The following is an 11,487-nucleotide window of genomic DNA, read 5'->3' on the forward strand; positions in this document are numbered from 1 at the left end:
CTTAATCCAATTGAGAACTTGTGGGGTGATATCAAAAATGCTGTTTCTGAAGCAAAACCAAGAAATGTGAATGAATTGTGGAATGTTGTTAAAGAATCATGGAGTGGAATAACAGCTGAGAGGTGCCACAAGTTGGTTGACTCCATGCCACACAGATGTCAAGCAGTTTTAAAAAACTGTGGTCATACAACTAAATATTAGTTTAGTGATTCACAGGATTGCTAAATCCCAGAAAAAAAAAATGTTTGTACAAAATAGTTTTGAGTTTGTACAGTCAAAGGTAGACACTGCTATTTTTTTGAACACACCCCTTTCAACTAATTGCCCAATTGCACAGCCTTAAGAGCGTGCATATCATGAATGCTGGGTCTTGTTTGTTTTCTGACAATCTACTGAACCTACTGGTAACTTGTTTGCCACGTAGCAATAAAAAATATACTAAAAACCTTGATTATTCTGGTTAGTCACATTGTACTGCTATTATTTTGAACAATACTGTACATGTTGGTACAAATGTAAGCTTTAAATTTAAGAGGGAAGAAATCAAAGCTGATCCCTAAATTATGTTTTAACATCTGCTGTAACAGTCATTAGTAAAGCAGCTCATGGAACACTGCGTGAAAGTTTGCATAAGACACCCACAAAAACAATGGACCCTTGGCACAAAGCTTGTTTAGGTCTCAAGCCTAACAAAGCACATTGCATTTTAATTTCCTTTTTCTCACAATGGCTTGAAGAACAGTAAAGCAGACTGTGGGGGACTGATTGTGTACACCTTTTGAGATCTTTCAGGTGCTTACATTTACTAAACATGCCTCCTTATTCAGAAATTCAACATTTTTATTAAAAAGATAGGATACAATGTTTCACAGCAAACAATATCAGTTTTTAACAGGGTTGAAATGGCTAGGGTTTTAGTATATAATGGTTTATTTTTGTAATCAAGATTTAAAATATATATTAGATTAAAAAAGAAAAATATAAGAAAAAGTGTGTTTTTTTTGCATTGAATACTAATGCATCGATTCAGTGAATTATTTGCTTAGACAAATCCAAGACATGAACTTTAATTTTTACTAAACATTATTGACTTGCATTACCCAACATCTGGCACATAAAGCGTTACTACGGGAATCTGTTATTTAACCTTCCAGTAGTTCTCGCTCTGTTCCTGTTTGTGACTTCATAGCAAAAAAAAAAAAAAAAGTTTCACCTCTCAGCTACCTCACTTCCTCCCTCTGCCAGAGCCGGTTTCCTGAAAGGTGAAGGAATATTTCCATAGCTCAAAAAAAAACTCTCAAAAAATACAAAATAATCGCTTCCCACTATTTCCTCATTACAATTAACAGTGAAATCACAACAGTAAATCACAGCAGGTGTTTTAATATAACCCTTTATTTCCTTAAATATCATAGACAAGACATACATGTAGTATGTGCAGTTTGAAAGCTCAGGTTGTTCAGGTGTGGCCTTGTATAAATATTTGCACATAGGAGTCTATTAAATGAGAGCACATTCAATGGGCCACTTTACAGGCAGCAGCAGCTGAATATTAGAGAGCATTTCCCTTCCATATTCCAGAAGAAAACCAAGCACGGTTATATTTGCAACAAGTATGTACAAATATAAACTGAACAATGCGGCTTCTTACAGCAATATTACACACTCCGTTTCTAATAGCGTTCTGATTTTGCAATAAGTTTGAGCATTGCTGCATCTGTGCTAAAAACTTTCACACGTGATTAAACCCTCAACTACAATGCATTTTACAGAATATATAAAAACAATTTCAATAAAATAAAATCAGTACCACTTTACAAGACTTATAAAAACAGCCAGATAGTAGTTTGAACCATATACATTTGTTGGTTTCTACAGGTTTCAGATAACGTACAATATTTTGGATCCATTTAGTGCAAATATTAAAACTAATATTTATCCTAATTTGGGTATGTTCGCTGTAAGGCAAAAATGAAATGTTTAAATAGAAGTATTTCTCATGCCTAAACATAATAAGTTTTGTGAAAATTAATTATTATCAATTAATGTGATTCTCTACAGTTTGCGAAACATAACAAGTTTGTCTGTTTTTGTGTAACAGTCTAAAAGCCATGACGTCAAACAGAACTGTCCTGACCCACCTTGCAGCATGACACAGCTGTGTCTCTCTGAAGCACAACACTGTCTTTGTATTTCATCAAAGAGCCGTGTGGCAGGAAGCTGTTTTTCTGTCATTAGGGCATTTGCCCTAAAGCTTGACCTTTAACCCCAGCCAGCTCCAAATCTCACATGCATGTCAGTCACCCCAGTCCAGTGTGAAGTCTGTACAGTATGTACACCTCTGCTCTCCTTCCATCACAAACCTTCACCTGTTCATCTGCTCATCATACCTGCAGAACAAATCAAATCATCTCCATCACCGGTAGCACTTTCTATTTAGTCAAAACAATTAAGAATTAAAAGTAGATCTAATTTATTTAGAAAATATTTCAATCTCAATGGATACTTTTTGATGTCATTTATTTACAGATGATACAGAAGGTATAAAGAATTTATTGTATTGATAATATTTATGAAATACACATTTAATGGTACATTTGATGTCAGTTATTTACAGAGAAAAATCTAGATATGATACGGAAATAGTGAGGTGGTCAGGAAATTGTACAAGTCTCGTAAAACCAACATCACTTTCACTGGTATAATTTTAGTATTTATTTAAAATAATAATACAATCAAATGTTTTCCATAAACGTATTCATTTAAATGATCGAGAAATCTTTATTTTATGAAAATATCTAATGAATATATTTTTGAAATGGAATAATTAGGATCTATTCATAAATGTTTTATTTTAAAAGGTTCAACAAATATTTAACAAATACATTTTATCAGGAAATGTAATTGTTTAATGAAAAACATGATTACCAGTGAATGTAATATGAGTCAAACTTTTATAATTCCCTTACCCTATTTCTTCCTCTTTCCCCTCAACACTTCTGGTCATTTATCATTAATTAATTGACATTTCATAATAGACATTTCTTTAATAGAGAAATGACTAGATTGTATTATAGAAGCTGGACTCAAATATAAAACAAGCCTTTATGGAAAGAATGTATACATAAAGATGAATTTTCTGTTTAGTGCAGGTTTAGAATAATGACAGCGCACTACTGTGGCTTGATGTGGACACTCACTGTCTGATGCAGTCTGGGATTTGCAGCTGGGCCACAGGAACAAACTCTGCCAGTTCCTGCAAGCTGTGGATGAAGCGCATCTTCCTGCTGAATTTCTCACTGCAAGAGAGAGGAAACGGGTCAGTCTGAGAGCGTTAGGTATTGATAATGATAATGACATTTTGAGCTTTGTTTGCTGAACTAATGTTCATCCACGCTCACCTGATGAAGGGTTTGATGACGGTGATTAACGCTCTCACGTACCAGGCTGGGTGAACCACGAAAAGCCCTTTCAAGTCTTTTCTTAACCTGCAGAGGGTTTATCATAAAAGAAAATATATTTAATACCTCAATCAGAAAAGCAAAGGCAAATACCTATGTACTGGCACATTAAACTATTTTGTTTCCAGTGACTGGTTGGTTCTCCCACTGGAGAAGCACGATGCCAGCAGAACATGACGACACGAGGGAGCAATCGCTGACTGGCACCAGCACCACCCTGACCCGCGTGAAACCATGTTGAATCATGGAACACAGACAGGCAGAATCTTGGGGACGACAGTCTGTTTAGAACATATTCCACTGATTTAAAAAATCATCGCATCAGTCTCTCTCTCTCTCTCTCTATTATCCCCCTTTTTTGCTTAAAAAATGTCAGAAAGACCCAAAGTGCATCTTTCTATACCAGTGGAAGCCATACGGAAACAACCATTCACTTATCTGATATTTGGTAAATACATCAGTATTTATAGCCATTTTTGTTTGAATACAAAATGCTAAATGTTTATTCCAATGTGATTTTGATCTCAGATTTTAAATGTGATGTAAGAAAAGGTCAGCGTTTCCTCTGAAACTGTGAAGAGTGTAGCTTAATTGGCTTTATCGCAGGAGTTTCCCTTTAGATTCACTGGCATTTCACATTGAGTTAATTTTTCTCCTCGCAGTTCCTCTTTGATTGTGTGAAGTCATGCTTGACTGTTTGTTTCTGTGGTTTTTTGTTGCCGTCTGTACAGTCAGCAGCTTATGAGTGATCGCAGAGGAAAATTCATCCAGTGACGCAACAGAGCCAGCAGGGATGACAAATCGCGTCCCACACTCCTCAGTTCCTCATTTCCCAAATTGATCTCACATGATAAGCAGACCTTGAATTTCCAGAGTTTACGAATACCTCACATAAAACATTTATGAGACTGACCTTCACCTGGAGGAATGAAATACATCTGCGAGACAGCTATGCCAGAAAGTATAGGGAAATTAAACATGAATTTACTATGGAAATTCTTTTGCTGGTCAATAATAGCAAAACAGACCCTTTTAGGATCAACCTGATTTTTATCACCCCGTCGGGTTTATTTTAGGATAATGACTGGCTGACTGTACATAAACAAAGTAAATAGAGATTTTGTAAATAACACTGACGTCCATTGAGAACTGCCACACTGGCCTTGAAGAGCCGACACAAGAGTTTTAAACCTTAAGCAACTAATCCGCAATGAAGCATGCAATCTAAAAATATAGCAACAACAGCAAAAACACATGACAGCTGAGAAGAGGTCAAAGGTTATCTGAGGAATGTCTGGAAGAACTCCGATAACATGGCCTTCTATGTATGAGTCCACAGCATTCCTATCATATTTCATAAGAGGGGCATTAAGAAAGAGAGTGGAGGTGGGTTCTCATGTTCAACAGGAACTAAACTAAAGCGAGACTGGCACAGGCAGAGCTTACACACAAGCTCCCTCTTCTGGAACTGATGGAAAGTGCCACTGTTGTTTCATAAGACGTCAAAAAACTGTTTTGTGGCTTGTTTTAGTGCTTGTGTTTTTTTGTCTACACTAGAGTTCAGAAATACAGTAAAACAGCAATTGTGTGAAATATTATTACAATTTTAAGAAAGTGTTTACAGTTTCAATATATTTTAAAATGTAATTTATTTCTGTAACTGAATTCCAAGATACGTTACTCCAGAATTCAGTGTCACATGATCGTTCAGATATTTCTATTATGCCGATTTGGTTAAGAAAACATCTTATTATAAAAAATGTTAAAGACAGTTATTCTGCTTAATATTTTTGTGGCAACGGTGATACGTTGTTGTTTTTTTCCCCCTCCCAGATATACACATTTAAAAATTAGTCTTGCTCTTGAAAGTGAACCAAACATTTTGATGACATCATCTCTTGCTCAGGGGTGCATACATATTTTTGACACAATCTAGAATGAGAACATCCCATCCCCAAATTTTAAAAGAAAGTAGCTTTGTTTTGTTTTGTATTCCAGGCAGCGTCTCAAAATCTGCCCTGTCACAGCTTCCTGTTTCCAAAGTAAATATGTCAAAATAAGAAACATCATTCGTCAAACTATTCCGTGGAGTCTTTAAAAACCATATGAAATGAAAATTTAACCAATTGATTTTTTTTCCATCACAAAAAAGTTTGCATTCATAATCTTAATCAAAGAGAAAATAAATTAATCAATAATATCATTTAATAACACCAGAAATCAAATCCTGATGAATAAAATTAAGTCTCGCCCTACATAATTTCCCTGCTAAATATTGTGCATTACTCAGAAACACATCACATTCCAGAAGTTGAATGTGTAATTTGTTGTTGTCTTCGGTTATAAAACTGATGATACATCATAATAACTACTAGTATAGCTCACCGTCTGTCGATGGACATGTAACACTGTCGAAGCCACTTAATCCCAGGCATCTTATTGCGAGGAGCCATTCCACACAAATACACCAATATGTAGTTCTCAGACACCATCAAGTCCAACGTGCCAATAATGTACCTAAATCCAAATACATCATTAATAAACATTTAAGTCACTGCAATATAAATTCATACCAAATCAACCAGGTTTTACCTGAAGAGATTGTCCATTACATATTCATAGTGTTCTGTTGTATTTTCTGGAAGGTAGCAGGAGGTGAACATAATGATGGCTGTCGATCCGTCCCCAAAATATCCTAAAAAAGGAGGTCTAATTTAGTTGGTTATTTCATTAAAGCGTGTTCCTCTCAGCTTGTTCCACGAAAGCTCACCTCCGTGGGAAAGAACCTGAAGGTATGGCTCCAGAACGCTCATGTTGACTTGGTAGTCTTGGCCGCCAACATGAAATCGTCTCCATCGTCGCCCATTGCTGTCCACCTGATCCAAGTCCAGGTGTCCCATCTCTGCGTGCTCCAGTAAACTGGCTTTTCTGATTGCTGCTTTGCCCATCCTGGGAAGATCATCTGCAACGACCACAGTACTAGTGGTAAACCAGTGCTCTGTGTAGATTTCTCTGTCTCATATTTGTGAAACCAAGACATGACACAACCCTAATCAAAATAACTGAATACCTTCCCACTCTAAGTCGTGCATGCTGTCTGGAAAGTTGTAAGACTCGCTGTCTGAGGGTGTCTCTAGGGCCTCCAGGTTAATGTCTATCTCTAGGTCATCATCAGGAGATGGTGAAAGGGCAGAAGCATCAAACTCATCAGATTTCATGCTCCGGTCAGTAGAGGTTTTGTCCAGTGTTAAACTAAGAGTTGGCGCCACTAGTCGCTTCTTCCTGACGGTATTACCAGTAAGAGCCAGGCTAGTTGGAGGGACTAGAGGAAAGAAAGAAAAAGAGAGGTCAGGCATTACAAAGACTACTACCATTTACTACCATTCAAAAGTTTAAGATTAGCAAAAAATAGAAAAAATCAACCTCAAGTAAATTATTTCTATTCATCCAAAACTATGAATTTGTTTTTAGAATGGTTTACAAAAATTATTTTTGTGATTAAATGATTTTAACTGATGAAAATAAGGAATATTTTTTGATCTGCATATTTGACTGATTTTTGAAGGATCATGTTACACTCAAGACTGGGGAAATGGCTGCTGAAAATGCAGTTTTGATTTTAATAATTCAATATATACAGAATATAATAAATAGAATAGAAATAGAAATATAATTCAAAATTGTAATAACATTTCACAATATTAGTTTTTAATGGATTTATCAAAAAACAGCCTTGAAGAGTATAAGAGGCTTCTTTCAGAACATTAAAAAAAATCATAATAACCCTAAGCTGAACTGTGGCATGCGTGTGTGCGTGCATGTGTGTGTGTGTGTATAAATAAATAAATAAATATATATATATATATATATATATATATATATATATATATATATATATATATATATATATATATATATATATATATATATATATATATATATATATATATATATATGAGACACATTTTTATAAGAAATATTTTGGCTAGTAACTAAATGGAGAAATTAGGTTACCAGGCCTGTTTCCCTCAGTTCCAGGGCTTTCCTCTTCATCTCCAGGACTCTGTGTGTCCTCAGGAAGAGGTCTACAAAGATCACAATATTTATTCCCATGTGCACTCAAGATGAACATAAATAAGGTGCATGAATCTGTCACCACAGTTTACCTGGGGAACTCCTCATCCTGCCATTCCTCCCGGAGCTCCATGTCAGGGAAAGCAGAGGTCTTCCCGTTTTCTGAATGCCTGCAGGAATAAATAGAAAAAATTTAAAGAAAGGCAATGGCACTTCTTGGTCAACATGTATTATTTGTTATTAACAATGAAATTCTTGTCAGGACAGTAACTACTCCTCAGTTTTGTCAAAACAACATTCCAGGTTTGTTTGCTTTAATCACGGAACAGGTCAACACAAGATCAATGTATAGAAAAGATTTAACCTCCAGCAATTTGGAAATGTTTCCAAATATATTACTGCCGTAAATGACAGAGATTGATTTAGTCTTTGATGTTCTATTAATGCTTAAACCTGCACCTCATGCAATCCTTTTAAACTCATGCAAGAATTTTAGATGTCCAAAAATCAACAGTAAATCTGTATGTTAAAATATATCATTTTGTTTTTAACTATTTTAAACTTATGTGAAATAAGCATTCATTTATATCGCCTAATTTACATTTCACTGCCTTTTTTTCATTGTCATCAATTAAACTCATCTCTTCATTAGAGCAGAAGTGAGACAAGTTCCAGGATTTGGAAACAATTTTGACATGTAATAATGTATAATATTGTCCTAAACATATCCGGTATAGAATAAGTTACCTGATTGATTGACACTAATAAGTATAGAATGATGTTAAAGACAGATAAACCACACTACTAGTAAATGGATAACTAGATTAAATAGTAGATAGATAGATAGATAGATAGACAGATAGATAGATAGATAGATAGATAGATAGATAGATAGATAGATAGATAGATAGATAGATAGATAGATAGATAGATAGATAGATAGATAGATAGATAGATAGATAGATAGATAGATAGATTTAAAACTGAACAAATTCGTGTTGGATTAGACTGCACGTACAAACAGGGCTGTGTACACTTGAAACCTCGCTAACGCCCATCACATAGCTCTTTATGGACATAATATGTAAATAATGACAATGTAAACATGCTAAACTCACCTTTCCACTAACCTGTGCGTCAAAAACAAACTATTTAATTTGTTTTAAAAAAAGAAAAGAAAAGTACTACGAACATTACAAACGCTATAGTTAAACTTATCATAGGATACTGAACCTCGCCATCTACCTTTACGACGAAAAGAAATATTGTTTTTTTTCTCTACCTGACCAAAGCAAATTAACCTTCATTCCAAACACAGAATTCAGCCAATCAGGGCGCATCACACCTGATGACGCAGCCTTCACTCCTGAGAGAGCCACAACGCCCCGCCCACATCCCTACAGCTACTGTACGTGCAGAGGCAACCCAAGACATCAAGGCATCATAGCTGCGGGATTTAGATCCAGCAATACCAAATGGTTTCTGCTAAATAAAAATAAAATGACCAGTTTGTAACAAAACTTTAACTTTAGTTGTTATTAGTTTACCATTAGTCTGCCATTAGTTTTTAAAACCGAAACATTAATTAATTCTTTCAAAATCAAAGTCTTAAGCCTGAAGGTTATCTTATACTTCAGCTGCTACGAGTTCAACAGCTTCACACAAGCTCTGGTGAGTTTTAAAATAGTTTAAAGCTTTTAAAAATTGGGCCTTTTTTTCTGAGACACATCTACATTGTCAGTTGTGACACAAACAGTAAAGAAATTGCTTGGGATTTTACACTAGTTATTTATTTTTCATATTAGTTAGGTCCTAAAAACCATTAATAAATGGCTGCATTTACATGTGTGATTTGCAAAATTAACAACACTAACATTTTCTGATTATGACAATTTATTGAACTGAGAATCATTTTGAAGCCATCAAGTAGTTGCAGTTCTTTTATTCTTTGAAGTGGTTGCAAGGTTTCTCAGTATTTGTCATTAATATTTGACATTCATTTTGAGTCTGACAGTGCAATATAGAGATATATTTCCATTCAAGGTGCATTTTTTGAGAAAATGGAAACAGCAGCATACTGTATGCACGCAAACATAGATGAATACCTCTTTACACGCTGAACAGATTTATCCAAAACATGCACTGTATCTACATGTAAATTTTTTTTTTTTTACAAGATTATATCTTATAATTTCTATTCTGTACTATACTATTCAAATATATTCTGAAATATTTGTGTCAAACATGTGAAATGCAAACTCAAACATAAAATTTGTTCCCGTTTCTTCCTCAAGTATTTCTTCAGCGTCATGTGGTAATTACACGTGGCACAAATGACCAGAAAATCTAGTTTTGTTTTCAGCTGATTCTGGTCAGGTAATGAGCCGGTGTGCTGTCAACAACATATGAGCCACAAAACTCAACCTGTTTCTGATGTGAAGCCAGTATCGATTTCAATCAGATCTTGATGGTATTGTCTTCGCTTCAAACCTGTAAACTTGATACATACACTATACACTATTATCCATCAGGATTGCTCAGAGACTACATTATTTCAAACATGAAATGCTCTGAAACAGTAGGCTGTATGTTTTTAGTTACTGACTAACTCTCTGTAAGTCAATACAGCACCAAAACTGTTCCATGTAATCTCATGCCCAGTGTTGACTGAGACCTTATCAGATGTTCAAATGTATTTTAAGAAATATGAAGGGCATTTTTTAGAACAATGTATAAAGTTGCGGCAGACAACAAGATACATTCATTGCAAAGCATTGAGGTGTGTACTGTTTTAGCAATTGTTCTTGATGTAACTCTTACAAGATTTAGTAAAGTAATCGCCTGTTGTGAAAACCTTTGTCTTAATTGGTAAAATACTTCAGTAACTTACTGTTTTAAGGATGTATTATTAGTCATATCACATAAACACTGAGGGTTTTTATGACACTAAGTTTCATGCATTCTCTTCTTGTCTGGACATGAACTTGGAATTTGGTATGGAAAGTATTAATATTGTGTAACAGTTTTAATATCATTGCAATTTTAGAGTCTAAAACCATCAAAAGTTATAATGACATATTTATATATATATATATATATTAGTGGTGCCAATGGAGAAGATTGGAGTAGAAGTATTTCCCCCTTTTAAAACATTTTATAAACTTACATTTTTTTGTCACGTTTTCCCATCTAGATTTGCATTTTTAACTCATGACAGCAGTGACGTCCTTATTATTGTGTGAAATATGAAAGAAAATCTCATGGTCTGTCAGATGACAGGATATGAGAGGAGATGTCTTTCTGCGGTTGTTAGGTCTTGAATATTAGTCAAGAAGATTGGCAAAAGTACCGGAAATCAGTTCAACAGCAACTTCCTTTTTCTGAAATCCTCTTTCTAAATAACTAGAGACATAAGTGGTACAAGGATTTCTCTCGTGTCCTTCTGCTGTACACTTCAGAGTGCACCAGAACGTTAAAAACAACTCATCCAGTATGTACTTATGACCTCTTATGTTACTTGTTTTGATCTTATAAATATGTTTTGTCCAGTTAGTAACTGAAACTTTTATGAACAGAGGCCAGTTGAACTTAATCATTACACTGCAAACAAATGCATTCATTTATTATTTGTTACTTCAGTCTTGAGGGACAGATTTCTGATGACAATAGGAAATAAAAAAAATTTGACTTACCCATTTTGCATGTACCTTTCCCTCTGGTCCGAGTAAGTCCCCATGTCTAAAGTCATTTAATAGAAAGTGTCTAAATTAGAAATGCGTTGATGAGCATGATCTGAGGTGTTCCATGAGCGTCGCCACAATGGGAGCCAGTTTCAGTGTCTGTATCTTGTGTCTTGTGTAAGGGAACTTGCCCTTACTGTCAGTACAGGTTTTTCAGCATTTCTGACTTCTGCTGACTGAATTGTCTGTCTCCCATTGGCTCAGCTGCTCTG

General features: G+C 35.0%; 1 protein-coding gene across 1 annotated transcript; it reads right to left on the bottom strand.

Annotated features, from left to right (window-relative positions):
* Window positions 1-825: 825 nt before the first annotated feature.
* Window positions 826-11,481, bottom strand: LOC113059744 (BCL2/adenovirus E1B 19 kDa protein-interacting protein 2-like). The gene is made up of 10 exons (XM_026228304.1): window positions 11,228-11,481; window positions 7,628-7,705; window positions 7,476-7,546; window positions 6,532-6,783; window positions 6,232-6,423; window positions 6,054-6,156; window positions 5,847-5,978; window positions 3,402-3,488; window positions 3,201-3,299; window positions 826-2,390 (listed from the first exon to the last, which is right to left on the bottom strand). Exons 1-10 carry the CDS (start codon window positions 11,281-11,283, stop codon window positions 2,366-2,368), a joined length of 1,095 nt encoding a protein of 364 aa, XP_026084089.1. The 5' UTR covers window positions 11,284-11,481; the 3' UTR covers window positions 826-2,365.
* Between the last annotated feature and the right edge of the window lie 6 nt (window positions 11,482-11,487).

The sequence above is a fragment of the Carassius auratus genome, chromosome 41, assembly GCF_003368295.1.
Source record: "Carassius auratus strain Wakin chromosome 41, ASM336829v1, whole genome shotgun sequence".
NCBI lineage: Eukaryota > Metazoa > Chordata > Actinopteri > Cypriniformes > Cyprinidae > Carassius > Carassius auratus.